The sequence below is a fragment of the Camelus ferus genome, chromosome 25 (genome assembly GCF_009834535.1).
Source record: "Camelus ferus isolate YT-003-E chromosome 25, BCGSAC_Cfer_1.0, whole genome shotgun sequence".
NCBI lineage: Eukaryota > Metazoa > Chordata > Mammalia > Artiodactyla > Camelidae > Camelus > Camelus ferus.
In genome coordinates, this window is record NC_045720.1 from 23,588,687 (window position 1) to 23,616,227 (window position 27,541).

A 27,541-nucleotide genomic window follows, 5' to 3' on the forward strand; every position below is an offset into this window, starting at 1 on the left:
GAGGGCTCGCGTGACCTCATGGCAGCAGAACAAAGGTGGCTCATGTCTACACACTACGACTACTGTCTCTCCTCACTGGTTTTTGGTGCAGGGTGGCAGGACTGACCTGCCTGCATTGTTAACAGGTTCTTTCTGACCATTTGACGTGGGAAGGCATCCATTTCTGCTGACTGCCATCTAGAAACCAAAGACCGTAACTTGAAGAGCTCTTATCCAGAGGTCCCCTTGGTACTTAAGTAACTGCTTTCTAGGACATCTGGGAGCTTCTGGATCCTGACACTATGTGAAGGCTGTGGGAAACCAGGAGTATTACTACGTACACATCTTTCTTGCCACTTCCCAGTATTTCGCTCCCTGCCAAGCTACAGAGTTTTCCTCAAGACCTCAAATCCTATTCCAATCTATGTCTGGGAAACACGCCATTGGCCTATCCTTCCCCTGCCCCTATTTCTATGTTCTTAGACTGTGTTATACAGTCTGGATAAATCTGACTAACAAGATAAAACTTCTTTAAGGGGGTGGAAGGTGGGAGAAGCTGTGTGCGAAGAAATTTAGATCATATATAGGAAATAAATCAGTTTTTTGGACACTTGAGTGGCGAGGGTGGTAAATACTGGACTCCAATACATGTAAGGGCTTACCAGGGATTTCTACGAGTCAGTTAGCCATCTGTATATGTTGCATGGACTTGCTACAACTCCTAGAGTAAATTAACAGACTAGGTTGAGTCTAAGGCCTTTATTCTGTAGGTATAAGGAAACAGAAGGTTGGTGGAGGAAAGTAACCCATTACTGGGCAGAGAACATCACTGGGAAGGTCTGGTTGCAACACAAGGCTATGCTTCCTGTTTCTTTCAACAAAGAGAGGTGATAAGGTGATCAGCACCTTCTTCCATTCATGCAAGCCTTTCCACACAGGCTTATCGCCACAAGGGAAGAACCTTCTGCCTGCATAACTGGTAGAATTCCAGAACAGCAGTGTGGCAGGTGCATGGGGTCAAAGGTCAGAAGCAAACCTCCTGGGGAAGGAGTGATGACCCCCAGTGGCAGAAGGTGAGAACTTCACCCAGTACCTAAGTTCACACATCAGAGAGCCTGGGAGTTTAATGTAAAACATGCTGGACAGAAATAGGGTAGATCAGGACTTTCTGAGTCTGAAATTTACACAGTGTGGAAGCTCTCTTTAAGAAAAAGTATGCAGAGAAGCCTTACTTGTGCAACTTTTATAATAATAGTCAATAACTTGACCACATTATTAAGTGGATTCTCCTCCCAGAGCCTTGAAAGTTAAAGCCCCTCTGTTCCTCATGGGGAGTGAGGGACAGAGAAAGGGGTGATGGCTGGTAAGGCTGATTAGATCAGTCATAGATATTAAAGACAGAACATATTCTTGCACATTTGCACTTGTTAGTGTAAATATGTGAGTTTACTCTGGAAATTTAACCCACCACCCCACCTCTCAGAGTCTACAAGGGTCTACTTTTTCCCTTAGGAAAACAGCCTCTGTCCTTCTCTTGGCTTACAAAGAGGAGAACTTCTTTTGGTTTCCCATGATCTGCCTACCTCTCAGTCTTGACTCCAGCAGCTGGTCTTTTCTGGCCCTTCTGCTGCAGACCTATTGGACCCTTCCCAGTTCTTCAAATGTACCAAACTCTCATCAACTATTGCCTCAGCCTCCAGCATTCTTAGCTCCCACTTTTCACTGACCAACTCTTTTCCTCCTTGTCTCTCAGCTATAAGGTCACTTCCTTAGGTCATTTCTTGGATCTTTTATGTTAGGCCAAATCCTTTTGTTGAATTAATTAATTGCTACAATAACAAAATAGAAGTTGAAGTTCCTTCATGATTCAGAATAGTTTGGGATTACAGAAGTAGAGCAGGGAAAAGTATCTCCAGGCCCTGCGGTCAGGATGTGGGGCTGTTGGCTTGGCTTACCCAGCCTTGATGGGGCTATTTATGGATTTGGTTTGGTAACTACGTTACTCTATCTCAAACGTCTACTCTTCATACCTGTAGTGTTGTTGATTACGAACTGAGGGGGAGGATCTCCGATCTCCAGTTCAACTGTGAGTCCCAGGGCCCTCTTCCTCCGCAGGTTCTCCCCGCGTATTATTTTGCTGACACGGATTTTGTCACTTGGTATCTTTAGGAACAAGGCAAGGTTTCTAACCAGATTATGAGAGCTATAAAAGTCATCTTCCGTTACAGCAGGTAATTGGAAAGAGACAAATATGACTGCAGTGGTGTGGATTTCAACAGGTATAGGTCCTTTAACCAAAAGGTAAAGCATCTGGTAGGTTCTATCAAAGTAATTTTCACCAAGGACAGTGGAATTCAGGTTAGGAAGGAATTGTTCTATGAAGGGGAAAAAGCCAAAATAGCACAGTTAAAATTTATTTACATTATTGTAATTACCATGCAGTTTTTAAATATTTGCTTAAATTTAGAAAATTCTGAAAAAGTTCAGTATTATCATTCTTTCATAGGAAAGTTTGCATATTCAAAACAAAAATACTTACAGAAACTGACATGCAAAATTGAAGTTAATTCTTTAAATAATACCATTAATATTCATTATACATTAAATTTATTTTAAAAAACAATTAGCTATAGACATGTACAAATGAGAAATAAGATCTAATTTGAACTGGGAGCCTATATGGTACTTGTAATAATATTTACATTTTCAGAATTTTAAAGCCTTGACCAAAGGCATTTGGTAATTTAAAAATGTAAATTTCACTTTAATAGCCATCTAGTTTACGCAGGGCTATATACCAACTCATAAGGAAAATTTACAATTCAGTGCTTCTGTTTTAATTAAGGACAAAAGTATGTAATACAAATGAAGTGTGTATCAAAATCTCTCAGAAGGATCTTACGTTAATAAAACAGGTTTACATTTCAGCCTGAAAAATCTTCAGTTAATGCTAAACAAATTATACTAGGGCACTGAATTTTGTAAAAGTGATTGAGACTACTATATATATAGTATATACTTCTATCAATAAACATATATATGATTTAATGGCAGAGGATCAAAAATGTCCAAGAAGTAATAAATCCACTAACACATACTGAGCCCAAAGACTGACTGTACAATAACACTGGAATGAGACATGTAGCTTCTTACCACATTTCATAGTGAGGCTTACAAAGAAAAATAAATTGGAATCTTAGAAAGAAGAGGGTATTTCTTGTTAATGTAACAGACACTCATAGCAATGGTATAAGAAGGCTTTCATTCTTACTATATATTTCTTAAAATCTACTAGTATAAGTTCTAGATGCAATTTAATTTAAACATTCTGTGAATCTAAAGAATGTGGTTTTGTGTTATAAATTGAAGCTGCTCTCGAGCTACTGTTAGAGGTGCACATGCCCCTTATCCTATGTCTTCACAGTAATGCAAGGAAGCGGAGACACAGATAATAATAAATATCTGGGGTAATCCAAAAAGATACGTATAGATTCATAGTACATGGATATTATTTTCCATTCCCAGTGTCAAAGCAAGATGTTTATCTAAAGGCAATGCTATTCCAGAAAAAAATTTCTAAGAGGGCAGTGGTGCCATTGTTTTGCAGCCCTCTGACACCTGTGTAATCGATGCCCTACATTAAATTCTGCCTGTTGACACAGTTTCTATTTTCTTAACTTGAATGATAGAGTACTTGGTACCAAAATGTTGTTTTAAAAAAAGTTAAAATTTATGAAAATTAAGCTGTAAATATGTTCCATCGTTTATATATAAAAATAAAACTGATTCTCTTAGCTTTTAAGGAAATAATGCAGCATAGTAGTTAAGTGTATGGGTTCCAGAACTAGACTGCCTGTGTTCAGGACCTTGCTCTGCCCCTACCAGCTTTGATATTGCGTCTGGACTGAATTGTGTCTCCCCTCACCAAGCTCACGTGTTGCAGCCATAACCCTCACTGTGAGGGTATCTGGAGATGGGGTCTTTGAGAGGTAATTGGATTTAGATGAAGTCATGAGGCTGGGGACTTTATGATGAATTAATGCACTTACAAGAAAAGCCACAAGAGTGCCCCCCCCCCACCCCCGACTCCATCTCTGCCACCTGAGAACACATGAGAAGGCAGCCATTCTCAAGTCAGGAGGAGCACTCCCACCAGAACCAGATCATACTGGTATCCTGGTCTCATGCTAGCAGCCTCCAGAACAGTGAGAAAATAAATCTGTTTTTAAGCCACCCAGTTTATTGTATTTTGTTATGGCAGCCTGAGCTGAGACAGAGACCTTGGCAAATTAACTAACCCCCTTGTGTCTGAGTTTACTCATCTGTGCCTACCTCACAGGGCTATTTATAGGATATAGTAACAGTTATTATATACAAAGCACTTAGAACAATGCCTGACACATAGGAATGCCTCTGGAAACATGAGCTCTGTCTAGGACTCGTAGAAGTAGAACGTGCTCCAGGGACAACACGCGTATGGGTTATCCATTCACACTCTCCTGTCTCGCTTAGCATGTGATCCGCAGCACTTTTGCGTCACTGTTAGCCAAGACTATGGGGCGCAGCTAAAAACCACGATAAGTAGCACACGTGGAATGGAATGGCCTGGTCTTGCTAGTATCCTGTTCAACAAAAAGACTTCAATGAGCAGAGACAAATTTTGGTTTTGCAAATGTTGGTAAATGGGTAAGGTTAGCTTCTTCCACGTATTTCCTTTAAATTCAGAGTTTACTTTATCATATTTACTTCACGGTGTTCAACTGATGTTACGCTAGCTTTCTTGGCAATACATCTGGTGACTGCCAATGAATTTAGGTTCTGACCTCTATGAAATAGAAGTAAAGCAGAGCTAGGGTAAAAATTCTAAGCAAAATCTCTTCTGTACATAGGAATAACTGAACTAAATGTGTAGAATGCAAATTCTCACGGGGCAAATGAATATAGCCCTTATACACACAAACTTCTATCTGCATGTGTGCAGATAGATAAGAATTCCATCAGCAGTGATTTTTCAGCACATGCATGTTGTAAATGAACACATTTTAGTGTTTGGTGGACCATGGGTAAAAATGTTTTTTCTCTTGTATTTGTCAAGGGCTAAAGAATTAAATATTAAACATGAAACATGACAGAATTTTATATATAATTAAGTACATATTTAGTGTGTGCTGTATTTGAGGAAATACCTGTATACAGATGTCTTTTAAGTTCACAGTGTTTCTGTTGGGAGTTCCATACTGTATTTTTGGGACAGACCAATGCATTGTTCACATAGACATCCAAACGCTGCAGTGTGGGGAAAAAAATTCCTACCAGGACAGCCTATTAAAAATAAACAATACTTTTGTTGTATTAAGAGAACAATGAAACAGAATATTTAGAATTTAGCACTTTAAAAATATCCTTTAACTATACATGCCTTCTGTAAAATATTAAAACCAAGTTTGATGGATTTAGGATAAGTATGGAGCTAAAATGTTAAATAGATTTACATTCAACCATTCATATAGATGTTACAACTTAACTCTTAATTAGTGATTCTCAGTAGAAAAGAATGTAATATAACAAGAAATTATTAGAGGACAATCTCTAAATTAAAGAAGGAGATCCTTTAAAAGCTAACAATGTTCAATACAGGCTTTCACTCCAGGGGTAGAAGAAATGGGAGAGTTAGCAGAGCTCTGTACAATGTAACCACAGAAAATTATGCACCTACTGTTGAAAAAAAATGCTTATCTCTGAGAAAAGTGAGATACTAAGACTAATATAAATCAGTCAAAATAACTATCTTAATTCAATTTTGGTCATTTTTCATGTTTATTCCCCATATTTCATGCTATCAGATATAATCATAAAGTAAGGAGTCTGGCTTTTGCAAGGGTGATGAGGAATTTATAGGGAATCTAATAAGCTACATGCAGTTTTGGAATTTTCTTTTGAGTTTGTCTACAGAGGCTCAGAATATTAAGTCACGTTACTTTGTAGTTACCTTTCTTATTTTTAAAATTAAAATACTCTCATTCAGAAATCAAGTGCCTATCTGAGCCAGGCCCTATTCTAGGGACTCTCAAAAGTCCCTGTCCTATCTGGGTTTATATTCTAGAATGAGGAGAGAGACAATAAATAATAGAAATGTTAAAAATTAAAGTATGAAGCATATTAGAAGATGATAAGTAAGTGCTTTGGAAAAAAAGAAAAGGTAGTTCAGAGTATGAGTAACTGGGAGAGCCAAGAAGGGAGAGGTGACCAAGGTAGGCCTACTGAGAGGATGGGAGTGAGGAGGTGGGGGAGTCAGCCACCCAGGGTAGAATGTTCAGGCAGACTCAACATCTGAAACATGGGCCAAGGTGGCAGCATGTCTGGAATGCTGAGCAATAGCAAGGAGCCCAGGGTGGCTGGGGGGCAGGGGCGTGGAAGAAGTCAGAGAGTTAAGGGATGAGGGAGATTGTCCCAGTGCCTTGTAGGCCATTGTGAGCACTCGGGCTCTTGTACAAAGACCAGCGGGGAAATTACTGTAGAGTTTAAGGCACACGAGTGGCCTGGTCTGACTTGTTCTCAATGTATCTCAGTGGTGGCTGAGGTGAGAACAGACAACAGAGGGGGCAAAGGTGAGCAGGAGGAGGAGCTGGGAGGCAACTGCCTTACTTCAGGGAAGAAATAATGTTGGCTCATATTGGATGGTGGCAATGGAGGTAGTGAGAAGTGGTCAGATTCTGGATATTTTGAAGGGAGACTCAACAGGATTTGCAGATAGATTGGATGAGGAATGGGAGAGAAAGAGAGAAATCAAGAATGGTTCTAAGATTTTATCTTGAGCAACTGATAGGATGTAACTGCTGTCACCTGAGAGGGGGCAAACGTCTCCTCTCCTTACTCCTTTCTCTGTTTCATCTGATTCGTGTCCTTTCTTCACAGTCCTTTTACTCTAGGACCTCAAAGTCTCATTCTTAGAAAAGAAAATCTATATTAGGCGACGACTGCTTAACCTCACTCTCTTTTCCCACTGACATAGTGTATGTAATTTACTCATCCTTGCTGAATTCAGTTTATAGCAGAGTTGACATTATTGAAGGTATTTTAGAAAATATGCTGTGATCTCTGAAATATATTCCAAAGATGTGTTTGTGACATATATAAATAATAGCAGCACGGAAGAATAAATGTACAATTTCAAGTGACCAGTTTTAGATCCATACTATTTTTATGTCAGGGAGGAGGGTATAGTTCAAATGGTAGAGCACGTGCTTAGCGTGCACAAGGTCCTGAGTTCAATCCCCAGTACCTCCTTTAAAAATAAATAAACCTAATTACCTCTCCCAGTCCAAAAAAAAAAACCAACAAAAAAAACCCTTGCAAAGGGACTATTTTTATGTAAAAGTTTAGGTTTGCTTGCTAATCACAAGCATTGTAGGACTCACTGTCACGCCGACTCAGACAGAGCAGCAGAACCAAGTGCATATTGCAGGGAGCTGCTTGGTACTCAAATGTGCTCTCAGGCTGATGAAAACAGTCTGGACTGACAGTGTTTCTAGTAGTACCCTACTGGTCCTTGAAAATGAGCTGTAGGATGATGATGTTTCAGAGAGCAGTGAAGGAGATAAATTCCCTCGCAGACAGAAGTACGTGCAAATAATAAACACCAATCACTCTTAAGAGGTTACTTCTATCTTGCCTTACCTGGTTATGGTCAACATTAAGCAGCATCAGTCGAAGATTCTGAGGACTGGTGCCAGTGAAGTAAACTTCGTAAAATTTGCCCAGAGCCACGATGCTATGGAACAGGGACAGTCTCCTCCGGCATGTGTACCCGGCACACCAGCCATGATCCTGTGGGCCTACATCCACACAGATGAGAGTTCACGTTCCCTATTACGAGTATGATTAGTGCAAAGCCTGAAGAGTAACTATTAAAAATAAACTGCCGTGGGCAAGTTCAGCATGTATAGCCATTATCCATCCACCCATCCATTCAGTGATCTAAGTTATTTCTCAAACTTCAACTTAAAAAGGAAGGAAGGCAGCAAAGCAACTCCCTCTCTACTATCCTTACTTCTAGACTGCCAAGGGTCAGAAGGGTAAATTAATGTGTCGAGGATTTGTACTGGAAGGTCATTGAAGGAAGGAGTAGATATACATGTATCTTTACTCTAATAATCATATTTGAGCCCAGGGCACGTGGTGAGGATGCAAATGCTTGATGCCTTCTCCTATCTATAAAATGTGACTTTGTGTGGGGAACCAACTTTCTCAGACTCTTTGCTGAGGAATATGTTACAACAGAGTTAATTTGTTAAAAATAGAGCCTGTACCTAGGAAACATGGACATCTGTATGTCCGAATAATTAATTTATTAATTATTTCTTTCACTTACTCACTTGTTCATTAGTTAATTTGTAAATTCAGCAAACTCTTATGTGTGTGTGTTTTATTACCTTTAATCTTCTTCCACTGTTATTCTAATACAATTTTGTTAAAGACTGTGATTACAAGTACTGTTCAAGAGTCAATATCATTAATGGACCAAAGCAATCTGAAAACTAGCACTCCATTAAACCCTCTAGAAAGCCAGAAGAAAGTGAACGCTTTTCACCTGAATCCAAACATTCCAGAACACATGTAACATGACTGTTACAGCAAACTTCTCTATTTCACCTCAGTTTTAAAGTGGCTGGGATTATACATATACAGAGCAGTAAGTGAGATAGGAATGATGAATTTTCTTGATGTATTTATTCATTAGCTTTGCTCAATTTCCTAGCTTGCTTAGAATTATTATCAATATTTATAACTGAATTTCGGTTGAATTTTAAACCAATATAGACTTCTGAAGCTCTAGTAGAGCATAACCTACCCCTTAGCATCCAAAGTATAAATCCTACTTTCAATTTTTAATTTTTTACTGATGTGTAGTCAGTTTACAATGTGGTATCAATTTCTGGTGTACAGCACAATTCTTCAGTCATACATGAATACACATATATTCATAAATCCTATTTTTAAATAAACCTTTGTGGGTTTTGAAAATAGAAATTTCTCTGTATAAAGTGAAAAATTTTAAGTGACAAAAGCCATATTTTAAAAATAAATAAAACTGAGCACTAAAAATTAAAGGGAAATTTTGGTGGTGTGTACAACTTTTATCCTGGGATTTTTTTTCCTGCCACCTTGTCTAGTGTATCCCAAGCTTCAGTAATCCTTCCAACACCTTAATAATTTTTGCCATGCTGAGATCATTCATGTTATCATTAAATTATATCATCATTAAGTTGAAAGTCACTTCTTAAAATTTAAATTAATTTAAATGAGAAATGTCGTATCACTATTGTAAACGGAAAACTTGTGTTGCCTTTCAGAAAAAGAAAACGTAAACACAAACAGAGTGAACTCTTTCTCCACCATATAAAACAGAGCAATTTGAAAACATCTTCATTATTCACTGAATATTCTAATGTGGGGGACTACTGAGGAGTCAAGTCTCTCTCCTGCATATAGATCTTTCTTCCAAACAGAAGGCAGGAAAGTCCTGATGTCTGCTAGTTTTATGTGATAAATAATTTATGAGATATCTCCATGAATATAATAAATAGTGAATGCTTTGAGTAATGAGTTTGTTTACACTGAATACCTACCGTTAATGAGATCAACATAACCATTGCCCACTATAGCCACTGGTGAGAGTCTGCGAGTTTCCGTGTCAGAATCCAGGCTTTCAATAACCATCATTGCATGTTCCATCCCAAAGCACCGATAGCTCTGCCATTCTGGAATGTATTTGCAAGTAGAATCTCTAATGATTCCTAGAAACATGGGAATACACACTTAGCAAGGAAAAAGGATCTCCTTACAAAAGCATCCACAAACTATCTTTTGCTTGTTATATAAGATTAACAAATAGAAAATACAAGTTATTAGTTGAGTACATCAATCATTAAAAACAAAAGATATATTTTGTTTCATGAACCTGAGGATTAACAGAATAAGAGCCAACAAACCTTTATAAGGTGCTTTCTCAGTGATAGGAATTCTACTTCCATTTGGGAATGAGAGCATCACTTTAGGAATTCTGTAGTCTCCAATTCCAAACTGGCTATTTCCATTCCATTCATATTCTGCTTCAGGTATCACTGAACCAGAGTTCCCCAGAAAGGAGCCATCCATGTCTCTAAGTAAAGATTTCCTTTTGGCATCACAAACCATGTCTACACAATCAGATGGATTCACCTTACTGTGGAGAAAAGGTGAAAGGCATGAATACTTGGATTCAGTATACCTCCTTGTTTCTGGAGAGCATTTAAATAAACTTGCATATTTGATGAGTATCCCCAAAAATTGGTTGATTCAATCTTATTTCAGAAAGGAGTCAAAGTGGGACCAAGTAGCATATGTCATTAGCATCGTAATGAGAACCGGTTTTCTATTGTGTTGCTTTGGTCTATTATTATGAATTTATTAACATTTCAAAAGGACAAGTTATACCTGTGGGAAATAAAATTAGAATTCCAATTTGCTATCCTTATTTTGTGGAATGATAGATTTCATATTTGTGTATTGCCCAAAATATACTAACATTGCACCGAAGAGCAGGTAAATTACTCAGCTGTACAGACATACAAAATCCTTGTGTTGGCAGGGAAGTCTTTATATATTTTCCCTTCCTTCTCTGTTTTTAATGGGTCTTAAGAATTATAAATCGGTTGCATGCTTTCTATAAAACAAGCTAAATACTTAATAAAAGTTCAGTCCCCTTCACCTTTCTATCCCAAGCTCTTGGGCTCACCACCAACTGCAGATTAGTATATATTTTTGTAGACCTTCACCTATGTATGTACAAACAGATATATTTTGATTATGATTTTTATGGTATATATTTTAATAACCATTCCATAGATATGTGAACTGTAAGAGATGAAATTCCATAAACTCATCATTCAGTTCAATCATAGATGGTGTTCTGCCTCTATCTTCAGCCACCTGGAGTGTTGACTGCTATTGGTTATGATAATAAAATGGCTGCTTAATTTGCAATGTACTATACATACTATATTATGCTTAGTATACTGTATACTTGCATTATACATACAGCATACAGCACACCATGGGGGAATATAATTTATTCCAGAGTTATCGCAATAAAATACTATCTAATAGATCTGAGCTTTTTGCTAAGAAAGACATGAAGCTATAAATTATCCCTTACTCTACTATTAGTTTTGGAGATGATTTGAGTAAATATTTATGTAGGTCATGTATTCTCTGATTCAAGTGTGTGCAGTGTTTTTATGAGCAACTCTGTGAATAGAGTGCCCAGTGGCACTCTAACATAGTGGCTTCGGGTTCTGTTTTACTTCAGGATCCAAAAAAACAGAGCTTGAGATGTGGATTTTTGTTCAAGGGAAGAAGAGAAGCCATCCAGGGCAAGGGAAAAAAAAAGGAAGATGACTTTGGTCTGTGGACTAGCTTCAATCTGATCCCAGGAGAACCTCTGGATCATGAATTGCACACCGTGATGTTCCCATCTTGTGACAAGGGGGCCAGCCTTTTGCACTCTTGTATAAATTAGTCAGTTTTTGCTGACTACACGAAGGCGGTAGTAAGGACAGCTTTAGCCTCTCACACCTATTCCTGTTTGGCTAAGAGCAATCGTCTGGAAAAGCAGGCAAATATAGGTTATTACTGGCCAACATTTAAAGCATTTGGAGATGGGGCGAGCCGCCTAGTAAAAGGGATCTGGGAGAATACCAGCAGTGTCCCAATAAACGCACAGAACTCAAGGGCATGTTTTAAAATGTAGTATTTTCTTTATGACCTAGATATTAAAGTTATATATTAAATCTGAAAGATTCAATGATAACTAAATAGGAGCTAGTAGCTTTCTAGTGGGGAGAGGCTCTATTGAGCCAAAAAACACTGCAGTTCAACAATTATTAAATGAGGAGGGGTGGGTCTGTCATCAAAATAAGATCAGATGAAATCAGCCTATTCATAAAGCATTGCTTCTCTGCAGAGATGCCCATCTAATTAGCATTATTTCTTGTCCTCTCTATACTGAAAAAGGTCAAAGAGCTCTAATAGAAAATTTCTTTCCTTTAATATTTTTTGTCTTATACCTAAATTTCTGGTCTGCACCTCTTATGAAGAGTAGCAGTTACTAGCTATATTCTTTCAAGACTTAGAATCTAAGTGGGTCAACTTCTAGAAATATTCTGACACCAACTAACCTTTGTGATTGAAAAAAAAATCACCGTTCAAAGTTTCTGCATGGTGTTGGTCACAATGATCATAATGACTCACATTTAATTTCCAAGCATATGTTGGGGTGCACATAATAAGATATTTGGAAAGCAAAAGGAAACAAAAGAGGTAAGGAGAAGGGAAGAAATGATATAGATGACTTTCTTTTCTAATGACTATTAATGGAGAGAGATTAACATACAAATACAATTCTGACCTAGTCTCTATCTTTTATGTTTAATGGTGGTGTTTTTTACGATGCATGGGGGAAAAAGTATGAGAAAATACACATATTAAGGCCTAGCTTCTTCAACTTGGCTGAAAATACCGATATATTAAATAGTTTTAACTTTCACAATGCCGATTAAATTTTACAGACATCTATGGCAGGGGAAGAAAACATAGGAAAACTGTGATGACAGTAAAGAAAAAACTGTTTTCATATATTTTACCTTACATCAGGCCTGTGTATAAATATTTTTGATTGTTCAGTAGTGTCAACCAGCTGTATGTTCTTCACATGGATTGGATGCTGTAAATCCTCATTTAAAGGGTTAGTAATGAATATCACACTGGTTTCACCTGAACAAACATTTTTAAATCCAACAAAAGTTGAACCTAGAACAAACACAACAGAAAAATAATTATTTTCTATAAAGTGGTAAAAATCAGTTTCATTTCATGTGAATTCCACTAAACACATCATTTAATACTATCCTGAACATGGAGCTCTTACCTTATGTGGTAGATTAAGTCCCCCACCGTTTGTGGCAGATTGTTGCCTCCCTATATTAACACCACTGAGTGGTCTTCTCCCATACTTTCTCTGGGCTTGGCATATTTTCTCTGTGACTTGCTTTGGACAATGGGACAAAAGCAACTGTGGTATAAACAGATCTGAAAAGTGCTTGCATATTAGGGCTCACTCTCTCATCGTGTTCTTGGGGAATTCTGTGATTACCATTATGTGAATAAGTCAAGGAGACATGTGGCTCAGTCATCCCCATTACTCTAGCCACTGGCCAGCAACAATCACCAAACACGGAAGTGAGACCACCTTAGACTAACCAGCACCTAGACACCAGTGTAATCCCAGGTAAGATTAGTAGAAGAACCACCCAGCTGAACAAAGCCAAAATTGCCAATCCACAGAATCATGAGCTAATAAACAGTTGTTTAGAGGCTCTAAATTTGAGGGATGGTCTGTTATGCAGCAAAGACTAACTGAAATACTATTGCTTTCTTGGCCTTACTGCATATATTGTGTGGCCAAAAGATAAAACTGATTGGATCAAACAACTTAATCTCTTTTGGACTTAGAACTGAAAACAGCAAAAAGTGACTCCAAAAATTCTTACATTAGTCATGTGCTATCTACAACCCTGCCTGATTATATTTTCTCCTAAGCAAATACTGTATATGCATGAATACAGGCTTGTAAGTGAGCATCAGTAAAATACCACAGTAGTAGATGCTGTTCGGACCTTGTGCAGATCTCCTTTCTTGGTCCTAAACCCATGCAACGTGTTACATAATTTTGGGCATCTTAAATAATTATTGGCAAAGATATCATCATTAGAAGTAACACTGAAAAATAATGATAATTTGTTTTGTGTTCCTGGGGATTAAAGTTATAAGAAATAATATGTCAAAATTTAGAAGTCTAATTTATTGAATGGCTTTCTTTGGAGAGACACTGGTTAAAGCTATCATGAAGGGGAGACTTGCTAAATAGAAATAGAGAATGGCTCAGCGTATGTAATGGGCAAGGTGAAAATATTTGGTATGTTCAGTACAAGAATTTGTTTATAGTTATTTTACATTTTTAAGGAGGCAGCCTGGTTCAGTGAAAAAGCAGCAGGTTTGAAGTCAAGATTTCTTGATTCTAAGTCTAGCTCTGCCAATAGCTGTGGGAGCTTGGCAAAACCTTTAAAGAACTAAAATTTCTTAAGTTGTAAAACGTTCTAATAAAATATAACCCTAATTTTATAAAAGGATTTCAAAATTTAGAGAAACTAATTAACATTAAGTCCCTATACCAGTGTTTTCCTGTTGTTTTAGAAGGAAAATTAAATGCCAATTTTTTAAATATATATACAAATTTTGCCAGGGAACTGTTCTTGAAACTGATTCCAATGTCTAATTTCTTTACTTATCATATTGAGAAGATAAATTTAAATCATTTCTTATTAACAATGAAACATTATTACTTATGTTCTACATATTCTTTTCAGAACTTGATTGGGTAGATTTCCAAAGACTACGTTTAAACTTGCCTGAGACGTCCAAAAGGCCAGTGATGGCATTGTAACTCATGATCCCTGCGTGGGGTTTCCGGGGCGCCATGTTATGTGCTGAAGCAAAGGTAGGCCAGCAAATCCCACTTCTCCCACCTTTTATAAAAAGAAGAAGGTTAATGAAATTTGAATATGCACTCTTATGAACCCCAAAATTAAAGTTCTGAAATTTTCACCTGATGGAGGTCTAGAACTTCGATGGGCAGCAGAAAGTTCAATATTGGGATCATCATTAGTTAGGACATCAGAGCAATTAAATTCAGGGCTACTTCCAACAATTAATGAGCTCTATTAAAACAAAAGTTCAAACAGTATAGCTTTAATAATGAATTTCTTAAGAGAAAACACAATAATTAACAGTAATGAATTCCACTGTAGCAAAACACAACCTATATAACTTTGAGAAGTGGATCATTTATTAAACCCAGATGAAAAAGATGCGACTTCTGCCCTGAGTGGATGACATTCAAAGGGAGAAGAGGAAGACAGGCATGCAAATAATTGTATATAATGACATGTTATGTTTCCATGATAGAAATATGTGCAGGAAACAGTGGAAACAAAAAGAGAAGGGAATGTCAAAACTATCTAAGCTGGTTCAGGAAAGACTTCAAATGGTGAAAATTTAACAAACTGTAGGAAGATTAGCAGGTGATAAGCAACAAGAGGTGAGGGAAGGAGGGAGGAGGGGGAGGATGGAGAGCTTCTTGGCAGAAGGTAAGGAGAGCAAAGGAAGGAGGTGTGGATGAGCAGTGTAAAGAAGCCAAGAAAGTCATTCACATTCAATAATCTTACCCTTCTCAGAGTTGTTCTTTCTTCTTTGTGTGGCCGCATTTAAGTCTTACCTTAATTTGTACTGTTTTGCTGGAAATTTTGTGAGACACAGCAGGTGGCATGTAAATCATTGAAGAAATGGCCATTCCATTGTCAGCCAGGGTCACATTATAGATACGTACACTCTCTGTCGTCTGTAATACAACTTGTAGGTTATACAGCACAAAGTACAACCATAAATAAAAGTAAAAAATCAATTTTGGAGGTCCATTTACCTGAAAATAAATTCCGTAATCCCAACATGCCCAAATGGTAAATCCCTGTATAAGAGAACATTGAGGAAGGCCATCTTGGTTCATATAGATACCATATAAACCTCCATGGGCTTCATTGTCAAACCACTTTTCCAAGGAATTAGACTGACCTTTGAAGGAAATATAGAACCAGAGAATTAACATTATTAAATCAAGTCATATAATTATAAGCAACATCTGTTAAAGTCAAAATTCCTTTAAAGATTAAATATACAATTCTGATGCAAATTTTAACAAGATGATCAAATATTTGTATGGCTCAGCTACTCACAGTTTACTCTGTTTAGTACTTCTCTTATCTAATGTGTCCCTTCATTGTTACTCAGAATAACTGTACACTCATTTGCAAAAGTCTGACTTACTGTTAGCACCCTTAACTTATTGTATCTAATTAAACATGAATTTCTTCAGAAAGACTCGAAGTTTGGATTCAAACAAGGTAAAACTTGAAACACACAATGATACTACTTGCTGTCTTGTATCACTAACTTGTTATTTATTTCTAACAAACCTGGACAAGTTGTTTCCTAGTTTCAGCGACTCTATGCCAAAGACTTACCCCAGCAAGGTTCACCATCAATGCGGTACCCTGCCCTTCCAAATCCAGCCACTACGTTATTCTGTAAGACTGTATTGGTCCCTCTATTTATCTAGTACGACAAAGAAAATGCTTTGGGTCAGGTTCTGACACAATGATGCAATGAGAGCAGGTATGCAACATACACAGGGAACCTAATTATGGATGACACTTTCAGGAGTGAAATCGGATTCATTATTCACCCCATTCAGGTTTATAATGCAGATGAAGTAGTGAAATTAACTTAGGTTCTTATTGTAAACCCATCACTAGATACTACACCTTAGACTTCATTAGAAAAGTACATTAAAGAGATTACTTTTCATTTCAGTCACAAAACCTGCTGGATATGGTTCAATATTAATAAGCCATAGACCAAACTCCAGTATTACAGCAAGGTTACAACAATTTTATCACTCTTTTTAGTTATATTCTGTTACCAATCTGATTTATTAAGAAAAAGACAACTAAGGCAATTTCAGTGGACCATAACACTCAGTAGAGGCATTCATTAGTTTAAAGAAAATCTGCTATAATGAAAAACTGGACTAGAACTAGCCTTAGGTAATTACTTAACAATTTTATTTTATGAGCCAAATCAAAGTGGTAAAAAATGAAAAGAATAGGGCAGGGAAGGTTTAGTTCTTGCCTCTACAGTATCAACAAAACAGTCAAAAAATCTCATTTATTTGAAGCATATTAAACATCTTTATTTTTAAAGATTATGATAAAAATAAAGTCAAATGGAATTCATAAAAGTAAGACAAGTACCTTTCAAAAGACACACATAACTTTAAAGATTTGGAATTGACATTTGATTACATTCTAACATCTATAAATAGATGAAAAGAGAACATTACCTCATAAATGTATAGTAAGTTCCAAGAGTTCAGATTTTACTTTAAAGTGATTATTAACAGTTGTACAAAACCAAAATTCAATCCTTATCCCATCTTTCAAAGAGAGCTATTTTTAATTGCTTTTCCTTCCTATGGTGTAAGTAAGATAAACACATGAGGAAGCTATCTTTCCTCCAAATCTTTTCTCTGTTACTTTCTATTTTCTTGCTTACCATCTCACTCTACATCTAAATAAATACAGTAATTCAAGAAACTTCACAGGAAGCAAGAAGGGTCCAATTAATACTATCAGGTAAAGGTAAATAACCTTTCAAATAGGATCATAAGAATTTTAGATGAGAAATGATTTTAGAGATTCAATATTCAAACTTTTCATATGAGGAAGGAAACTAAACTCATAGAGTTAAATAGTAATATATGTAACACAGTCAATTAGCAGCAGAGACCCTGCAATGGAACTCGAAAGCAATAATGTTAGAGAAGCAAGGAAATAAGAGAAGTATTTAAACCAATGAACCTCAACACAAAGAAAACTTTCAACGGCTATTGGAGCTCACAACATCCTTTAAAAAAGTTCATTCTCTCTTTTAATTAGTTCGTTTTATTAGTTCACCAATCTTTAAGAAAGGGTTTTCAATGACATTTTGAGATTTGAAATTCTATATAAATTATAATCTTCAATCCAGAAATTATAAATTACCACTTTATATACTTATAATTTTAAATTTGTTCACACTACCTCAATCGCTGCGTGCCAGAGAGTCGAACTCAAATCTTTTCTGTTTTGATAGGTTCCTGGCCAAACCGAAAGTGTAACCAAGTTTCCTCGGACTCTGTTGGCATCTCCCCATATTCTTATGCCTGGAAAAAAATAAAATTCCCACTGATACATATAAATTTGTAATGTGTACTATGGGGAATATCTTTCATTTTTTAAATGAGGTTAGTTTTCTAGTTTGAGCCTGACAAGCTAACCCCTTCGATTTTAGAGTGAGTCCTCTGAACTCTTTGATACTCTACCTCTTCAATAGACTACCTAAATTAGAATCTTCTGGGATGCTTGTTAAATATCTGGGTTCACAGGCTCCACCTTAACAGACACACATACAGATTTTACACACGTTAAATGAGGTTGTATTAAGCTTTAGCCTGACAGTTGAGAAAGGGTAACTCCCTAAATCAAATATGATTTTTATAAAATAATAACCTTTATTTGTGAATAATCCTTTTGATTTATATGTGAGAAGTATTTTAAAAGTCATAGTAATTTAAACAACTGGTGATGAGATAACTCACATAAGATCATGGTGTGGAAAATAATTCTTCTGGAGCTGTACTGCCCAACATGACAGCCACAGCCACATGTGACTACTTAAATGTAAAGTAAGTACAATTAAATTAAATACAGTTAGAATAAAAAATCCAATTTCTCAGTCACATAAACCACATTTCAAGGGTTCAATGGCCACATGCAGTTTAGTAAATACCACGTTAGCACAGACATAGACCATTTTCATTCTCACAGAATGATCAACGGACACCATGGCTCTGGAGTTTGCAGACAAGATTGTCTCAGAAAGACATGTTATTGGATGAAAATATTTTTATATTACCTTCCCCCACAGTAAAGTGAATGATGTTATCATCTATGTCCAGTCCATCTGTCCCAAACACACCAATTGCAGGGGAAAAGCCATTGTGAAAAGCACAGCCTCGAATATAAGATGAGCCATGTTCTTGAATCTATAAAATAGTGGGATTTATTGAACATTTAAAAAATAAAATTAAAGTACACTTAAAGGAAAACATTTGAAGTAGGTGATTTTCAGGAAACCAATCTTTTTAAGTAAAATACATAATATACATTCCACAGAAGGACATGAGTCCCAGTAGACCTCTTAATCCTGGCAAATTTCCATATACCTTCACCTTATGATGAAATAGAGCAAGAAAGTGTGCTAACTTTAAAGGTGAATTAAAAGTTCTCAAGTACTTTTCTATGCATTTATATTTTTATCATTACCTGCAAGATGCTAAGGAATTAAAAATTATTTTTCCGAATTGATTATATGATGAGCTGAGATTTTTTTAAATCATGAAAGTCAATATTCTAGGCAAGGGATTACAATTCAAATGTCTGTAAGAACCAGTCAACAAGAGGTTAGGTTTCAACTTCAAACCTACAAGATTATTTTTTATTTTCATAAGAAATATGTCCTCTCTCATATTCTCTTCAATTGTCAACCCTAAACATATTTATTTTCCTACTTTTGACAGAGGCATGGATATAGAGACATGCTTTTCATTTAAGAAATTTAAGCAACACTCACTTTAGTTGATAGTTACTATTTGGAAATATTTTTGGTCATTGCAAAATAAGGTGGAGATGTGAAATACTATTATAGATCTTCAATTCTTTCACCTTCTGTGTTCCATTTTCTACATTTTTTAAAACTGACCTTAAATAAATGCATCAAATGGTTGGAGTCAAACTCTGCTATGAATCTAAAAATGCTAATGTTAAGAAAGTTTTATTAGATTATAGTCTTAGCAATTCTAAGCTTTGCCTATTTAGTAAAGTGAAAATCTAACAAAAATCAAACTATTTGATTTTGATAAAATGCGAAAATTAAAGTACAAACCTGTCCCAGGTTAAGAAATGTAACAGCATATCTTGGATCTGTGCTATCCCTAAAGCCTTCTTGACCACTGTGATAAAATTCCACATTACTTATTCTTGCATTTCCTGGTGGGGAAAAGAGTTACACATTTTTTTTCTTCAAGCAGAATACAAATTTTTGGCAAGCTACAAAAGTAGTTGTAATTTTTCAAATTATAAATTTGTTTTCAACTTTTTCATGGCAATCTCATTCATTTTTCTTTGGTCTTTTAATATAAATAAGGCGATATTTCTGAACTTGTTTTTTTCACTGCCCCTCACAAGAACCTCTCTAGACATTTCTTTTTCTGAATGGGCTCCGTTCTCCATGAAATTTTAATATCACAGATACACTACATACTATCAATGTATGGTGGCCCTTTGGAGGACCACAAACCACTATTTATAGACTTTTTTTTTTTTGTCCCTCAAGAACCAATTTCTTCTACCTGTTGGTGGTGATGTTGTCCCTATTGAGAAGGCATTGCATGACGCACAAGATATAATTTACCTGACATTTCAATGTTGATGCTCTGAAGAGCTTTTAAGGACATTATCTCTACATAATCTTTTCCAGAATATGCATTGCCAAGTATCCGCTGATCAGTTTGTTATAAGTGTCACTGAAGTGACAAAAGGCAATTTCACAGATTAATAACAACAATAACAATCCATGAGAGATGACTGTGCCAAGTGCTGTACTAAGTGCTCAACAGGTGATGTGTGGTTTAATTCTCAAACATCCTATGAGTCAGGAACTTTTATTACTCCCATCTTCTGTATAAGGAGACTGAGGCACAGAGGTTCATGGCCAGTAAGAAACAGTAGAGAATAGTCCTTGTTTCAAAAACTGATATATCTAACAAAATGCATTGGAGAAGAGTTACTTTATACTAGAAGGGAAAAGCCTTTCTGGAAACCCATGAGCTAGCAATTGGATGTATGGTGGAGAACATCAGAATAATATGATAGAGACAGAGAAGAAATGGTTACTACAGACCACCTGGGCCCATGACAGCCAGAGATGTTTACTTACATCACAAAACAATTTATAGGAGTCATGGGAATAGAGTCCATCATGGGACTTCAGGTTAGATAGCCTGAATCAGTACATAAGATCAGCATGATTTCGCCCTTCTGATCATCTATTTCTCTGTCTTTAAAAGGGAGACAATATTTATGCCATAATACTGTGAGGATTAAATGACATAATATGTGTGAAATGCTTAGCACAGTGCCTGAAATCTTGTATTACGATCATCATTACTGTCCTCCTCACTTAAGCTTTTCTTGAGGGGGGGAATTAGGTTTAATTTTAATTAATTAATTAATTTTTAAGTGGAGGAACTAGGGATTGAACCCAGGACCTCATGCATGTTAAGCATGCACTCAACCACTGAGCTATACTGTCCCCCTACTTAAGCTTCTGTTGGCTGATAATGACCATTAAGTAGAAGTTAGAGTCAGACAGCTACTTGTTCAACATAATGATTTTCTAAAATGTGAGCTGCTGCAAAATGGAATAGGCAGTGGTGTAAACAAGTGAAGGGCTGCTGAAACAGTTTCAGTCAAAAATAGATGATTACTCCTGGTACTCAGATTGTGAGACTGAAACACCAGCTCCCAATAAAAAGAATCAGGATTACTTGGAAGAAGAACTTACTCTCAGTGTTGGCAAGAAAAAAAAAATTACAACATGTGCTTGTCTTACCAGAAAGCGAAGAAGCCAAAAAGAAAAGTCAGAAGGAGGACTTAAGTATTAACATGAAAAGGTTCTGAAAGTCAGTGAGGGGGCATTTGCAGTCCAATAAGATCAATGTTCACAATGGATTAGAACATATCAAATATATTCAAATCCATGGAGCTTATAATGGTACCAACAACAAAACAATACAAAAACTCCTTTTTCACCTTTGGAGGATACTTGGGAACCAACCCATTATTTTGAAAACTAGTTAATAAAGGGAAAGAATCAAACATTTTCCCTGCATTTCCTATGTAAACTGTCCTTCAAGGTAATCAAACAGGTGCTTGGGAAAACTTCTCTTTGTAGAAGTATTCTAGATTATAAATGAGGAGGGAATGGTAAAATTAAAATATCACAATTTTAAACCTCAGTGATTCAATAGATCCAGGCAATGATCATTAATGGCTGCTAACATCACAAAAGGAAAATCAATTGTACATTATGTGCCTATTAATGGAAAAATTACCACCAACTAGTAGGAATTATTGCCTAAAAATTGAGTCCAGGTTTGGTCAGTTTGCTACTTCTAAGCTATTTATGCATAGAAAATATACAAGGGAGGCAGGGACAAGTTAAATTCTAGAGATGAATCACTAAATTCAGACTATTGGAAACACTATGGACAGATGACCTAGCTTCTTTTATAAATAAATTGCAAGAAAAGAGAAATGAATCAGAGATTTAAGATTCATAACCAATTGCAACATGGATCTTATTTAGATCCTGGTATGAACAAAGAGAGTGAAAGAGAAAAAAGGAAAGAAAGGAAGGGAGGAAAGAAAAGAAAGGAAGGAAGGAAGGAAGGAAGGAAGGAAGGAAGGAAGGAAGAAAGAAAGAAAGAAAGAAAGAAAGAAAGAAAGAAAGAAAGAAAGAAAGAGAAAGAAAGAAAAAAGAAAGAAAGGGAAAGAAAGAAAGAGAGAGGGAGAGAGGAAGGAAGGAAGGAAGAAAGGATGAGGGGAAAGGAGGGAGGAAAAGGGAGGATGTGGGAGGGAAGGAAAGAGGGAGGAAAATGGGTGAGCCTATAGATCAAACAAGATTGGCCAAGTGGATACTGGTGGTAACTGGTGATGGTAACACTGGGATTCATTGTACATTTCTCTATTTTTGATGTATGTTTGAAATTTTCCTTCAAACAAAAATAACAGCTCAGTTGTGCTTGTTATGAAATGATTTCTGTTTGCATGAGAGGCTGGGCTAGCTGTTATGTAGGTCATTGATTGTTAATTTGTTATTCTTTTGTCTGTGAAGGTAAAATAAGTAGAATCATGTTAGAAATTTGGTTTTGGAGGGTGGCCCCTGGACTATATAATCCCTCTCAAGACGGTATTTTTCCATGTGTTAAAAACAAGACAGCAGGCCCTAAACGGAGTCACTTCTGCCCTACAACATCAAACAGACTTAATTACAGTTACAGATCTCCCAGAAATGGAATCTTAACCCAGTCAATCAGGAATTGCCTGATCAGCATTGGTGAGGTCATTTGCTCAATAAATGTTTGCCTCCCCTATAGGGAAAGTAACTTTGCAATAACGAATCTGATTTTTGCCTGGTTTTACTGCCTTATTCCTGCCCCCTTCTGCCTATAAAAGTCTCTTATTTTGTACAGTTCTTTGGACCTTCTTTCTATGGGGCAGACTGGATGCCACCTGATTTATAAATTATTGAATAAAGCCAGTAAGATTTTAAAAATTTACTCAGTTGGATTTTGTTTTTAATGCATATGATCCTATAAAGGAGTGAGGATTATTTAAGACCTAAACATAGAAGAGACCATGCTATATTTCATTTAGAAAAATTAATTCAATTTTACTAACCTTTAAACGTCATCGCATTTTCAGTGAATGAGCTGACTAGGACACGTGCACCAAAAGATTCCTTGAACCAACCTGGGTAATCTTCACCAAGTATTTTGATGTTCCTACTTAGTATTCCAACATCAGCTGCTAATGTGTAGCTCTGACCAGTTGCAGGAACATGGTAACTTTGAGCTGCAGGAGAAGGACAGTTTGATGCTGAGAAACAACCTGTCTTTGTTTCTTTGTAGCTCACAGGCCACATAACTTACTGATATGCCAAAAGGCAACACAAAAACATGAACTGATTAGAGTTACATGCTTAAATCTACACAGGTGGCAGTCAGAAATCAAACCTTTTTATTTATAAAGTAAAATATAATCAAAAGTATTTCTTCTATTTACACCAAAAAGATGACTATAATCAGCACTTACAAAGTTATCACTTCAGAGGTATTTTGCAACCACTTCAAATTATACACAAAACATTCTTGTAAGATAAGTTGGGAAGCTTATTGTAGTTTTAATAGGAGATAAGACAGAGAAGTAAAAGAATTTGCCCAAGGCCATGTGGAGAATCAGCAATACACAGATATTACCTCTCCTGATGCCTAAACCTTGGTTTGTTCCACTTTTCCTGTGACATATTTTGTATCAATCACAATTCTTCATAAACATGTAGTAGTATATCAAATACAGCCTGGACATTTGCATCTTAGTGATTCTAAAATATAACCTAAATTACATTCTACACTTCTAGAAATCTCACTTAAAACTTTAAGATAAGCGGGTACATTTCAAACACAGAGAAGTATTTGGTACTTTTAAGTGAAAGAATCCATAATGTCAAATTTCAAAAATGATTTTACAACTAAAATATTCTTCAAAGAAATCTTTTTTTTTTTGATTTAAAGAAAAAATATGAGGTACAGAATGATGGACATGCGCTTCAATCAACATACTGCTTTAAAAAGTTCTTTTAAGTTTCTTTTTCATGCAGGTCAAACATGCGGGTCCACCAGGCTATCACGTCCCCTTGGCTGGCGTTCTCATGAGCATCAGAAGTATCTGAATGGCTTTTCTAACATTACTCTCCTGCTGCTTCCACTTCCTGAGATTCAGATGAATTTAGCACGCCAAACAGGGAAAGACTGGGATGCTGGGAAGGTCCCGACTCTACAAGTTGGAAGATCATCTTCACATGATTCTGATTAATTCCTTCTCTCCTTGAGATTTACAGTTTTATCATTTTGCTGCACCTTGTCTAAATGCAGTTACAGGTGAGGAGTGCGTCAAGAAACAAATCAGGACAAAGATGCGCTTGGATCAAGGGTTCTCAAATTTAGTGTGTGTAAGGATCTCACAAAGCTCGCTTAAAACAGAAAGTGCCAGTCTTACCCCATAGAATGTAACGTAGTAGGTCGTTGATGAATATTTGCTGAATGAATGAATGCACATAATACGACTTTTTGTAGCCAACACATAAATAGTAGCACCCACTGGGTACCAGTGCCAATCTGAGTGAAATGCTCCTCTAAAGTATTTGTGAGATATTTTATCAAATAATTGTAATTATAGAGGAGGGCACTAAAGTATGAATATTTAAAACATCTTAATTACATATTTATTTGGTTAAAGAACAGCCACTTACCGAGGTGAGTGTAGGAAAGGGTATCATTGAGAATGAGAAGTTTGTGATCGTGCAGGATTTTAACGATACTTCTAGTTTCTGTCTGGTGGAAGTCATAGCTTGTGGTTGTTATCACAATCTCTTCTCCCTCCTTAGAAGAATTCAAGGGTCAAATTCAAGAACAATTAAAAAAAAGCTTATATTTCTTAATAACTATTAAATAATTCTAATTTAACTTACATCTGACTAGAATCATGGTATTATCAGAGAGAACAAACCATACATTTTTAGGTCTCTAAAATAAATGTGCATTTGTTTGACATTAAGAATTCTAAATTTTGAACTATCTCAACATTTCTTTAAATTTAATTCATTTAATAAAACACAAGCAATATATCTTTTTAAAAAATTAAATAGATCAAAGCAAATATGTTCCTATTTTTATTAAAAACTGGTCAGGACATGGACCTAGAGATTATCATATTTAGTGAAGTAAGTCAGACAGAGAAAGTCAAATATCATATGACATCACTTACATGTGGAATCTAAAAAATGACACAAATGAACTTATATACAAAACAGACTCAGACATGGGAAACAAATTTACGATTACCAAGGGGGAGAGCAGGGATAAATTAGAAATGTAGGATTAGCAGAAACAAGCTACTACATATAAAATAGATAAACAAGATCCTACGGTATGGCACAGCTATGCAATAGCTGGTAATAACCCATAATGCAAAAGAATATATATATATAACTGAGTCACTATACTGTACACCAGAAATGAGCACAACACTGTAAATCAACTACACTTCAATAAAAATAAATAAAAACTAGTCAGAACAATATTTTGAAGACTTAAAAAAATTTCCCCATTTTTTTTTCACACAATTAACCATCACTTGATATTCCTGAAAAACAGGAGTTCTTGGCTAGAAGGCCTGTAACAAAAGACAGGTTACCAAGAGAAAAGCATTCAGATTTATTTAATATAAGTTTTACGTGACACGGGAACTTTTGTAAGGAAATGAAGACCTGAAGAAATTGTTAGATCTGAGCGTTCTTATGCTGGGTTAGAAGAAGAGTGGAGGGTAGTGGGAGAAGGGATAGGTTTGAGCTAAGTGTGGTAAACTGGGAGAATCAGCACGGCTTGTTCATTCAGATTCCTCTCTGTGTCCCTTTGTCTTCAGAGATGGGGATGGTGCTTTCCTCTGGGTACAGGGAGGGCAACTCTCAAATGAAGGTTTCATGACCTGCTTCAGGGGAAGGTCAGAAAGTCCTTCTGGCACACACAGGAATTTCTTCAGCTTAAAATATTCAATTTTGGGAGGTAGCATATCCTGAACCCCGTCCTACTCTTGAGAGAGACTTTCTTGGTCCATCCTAATGTTATCTGCCACCCTCTGCCAATGCAGCCTCTAAGACACTATCTGTTTTATTTCCCTCATCATGAAGATTACAACCTGAAATTAACACTCTACTTGTTCAGTTAATGTCTGTCTCTCCCACTCCAATGCAGTGTCCACTGGAGTTTGACCAATTTCTTCACAACTGAATCCTCAGTGCCTAGCAAATGTCTGACACTGATTGAACAGTAACTGGATAAATAATGAGCAGAAAATATTAATTGGATAATTAAAAATAGTAATTGGATAAACAATAAGGATACCAAAATCATTTAATTTTCTTTTAAAAAGTAATCACACCTCAGTGATCACAAATAAGGATACGCTGTAAATAGATTATAATACCTCCCAATAAATCCTCCTTCTATTTGCTGATTTTAAACTACGGTTGGGGAGCCAACCCATATGTTTTGATGATTTGTATGCATTTACTCAGACTAAGCCTCTTTTTATGACTTTAAAGTTCATTCTCAGCAGAAAGGAACTGGCTGAGAAGTGACAGCCTGGAAAAGGAATCCATCCATTTTTCCTGACCCTTTACCATTAAAAAGAATATCTGTAGAACATGTGAGAGTCTCTGTCCTACACACATATGAGTATAGAAAGACAGAATTGCCACCACTCATATTTTACCACAAATCTCTCATTTAACACAGGTGTGTTCTTTATTAGGTTTGCAAATTGGTGTTTTTTTTTTAATTGGAGTACAGTCGATTTACAATGTAACACAATTGTTTTTAAATATCACTGGGCATCAGGATTTTTCTAAATGCTTAACGTACAAGATCACAAATTAGAAGTAAAGAGAGAACCAAGATAATAATAATATGTATTTAAAATAATTCCTTGTTCTATTTTGCAAGAATCTGAAATAATGTTTTTACCCCAAACTTTCATATTTTTCTTTCATAACCAGTATATACACAATGTTCTTTATATATTCTGAAGGACCTTTGAGACCACAATTTTTAAATGCCTGCTATCAGGTCAGCTTTTTGAGTGCAAGGTAATTGCAAAATATACATTTCTTGTCTGGTTAATCATGTGAGAAAATAAATGCCCATGAGAATAAAGAAGAAACCTTTTTATATTGCCCATTGTGTGTATTCACTTTCCATCACACAGCAATTCTTCTACCTGCCAATCCACAGCATCCATCAGAGAGAGGACTCTGGAACCTGCCTCTGCAGTTTCTGAGAGCTTGGTTTTATATATCGAACGTGGAATTCCATGAAGATCCAGCTCACCGAACACCCCTGCAGAAGAAAAAC

At 36.3% G+C, this 27,541-nt stretch overlaps 1 protein-coding gene across 7 annotated transcripts in view; it reads right to left on the reverse strand.

The window, feature by feature from the left end:
- Nucleotides 1-27,541, reverse strand: part of PKHD1L1 (PKHD1 like 1) — a 133,712-nt gene that overhangs the window by 8,493 nt on the left and 97,678 nt on the right. For 6 of the 7 annotated variants that reach the window (XM_032467653.1, XM_032467655.1, XM_032467652.1 and 3 more), the window contains 17 exons: nt 27,408-27,526; nt 24,883-25,012; nt 23,253-23,426; nt 19,675-19,778; nt 18,646-18,775; nt 17,772-17,893; nt 16,155-16,245; nt 15,557-15,705; nt 15,353-15,475; nt 14,684-14,795; nt 14,487-14,603; nt 12,663-12,828; nt 9,972-10,204; nt 9,609-9,776; nt 7,657-7,814; nt 5,166-5,301; nt 2,010-2,354 (listed from right to left, as the gene is read on the reverse strand). In XM_032467653.1, coding sequence (XP_032323544.1) covers nt 2,010-2,354; nt 5,166-5,301; nt 7,657-7,814; nt 9,609-9,776; nt 9,972-10,204; nt 12,663-12,828; nt 14,487-14,603; nt 14,684-14,795; nt 15,353-15,475; nt 15,557-15,705; nt 16,155-16,245; nt 17,772-17,893; nt 18,646-18,775; nt 19,675-19,778; nt 23,253-23,426; nt 24,883-25,012; nt 27,408-27,526 — 2,577 coding nt within the window. The remainder of the gene's footprint in view (nt 1-2,009; nt 2,355-5,165; nt 5,302-7,656; nt 7,815-9,608; nt 9,777-9,971; nt 10,205-12,662; nt 12,829-14,486; nt 14,604-14,683; nt 14,796-15,352; nt 15,476-15,556; nt 15,706-16,154; nt 16,246-17,771; nt 17,894-18,645; nt 18,776-19,674; nt 19,779-23,252; nt 23,427-24,882; nt 25,013-27,407; nt 27,527-27,541) is intronic. The other variant, XR_004315082.1, reaches the window with a different exon arrangement.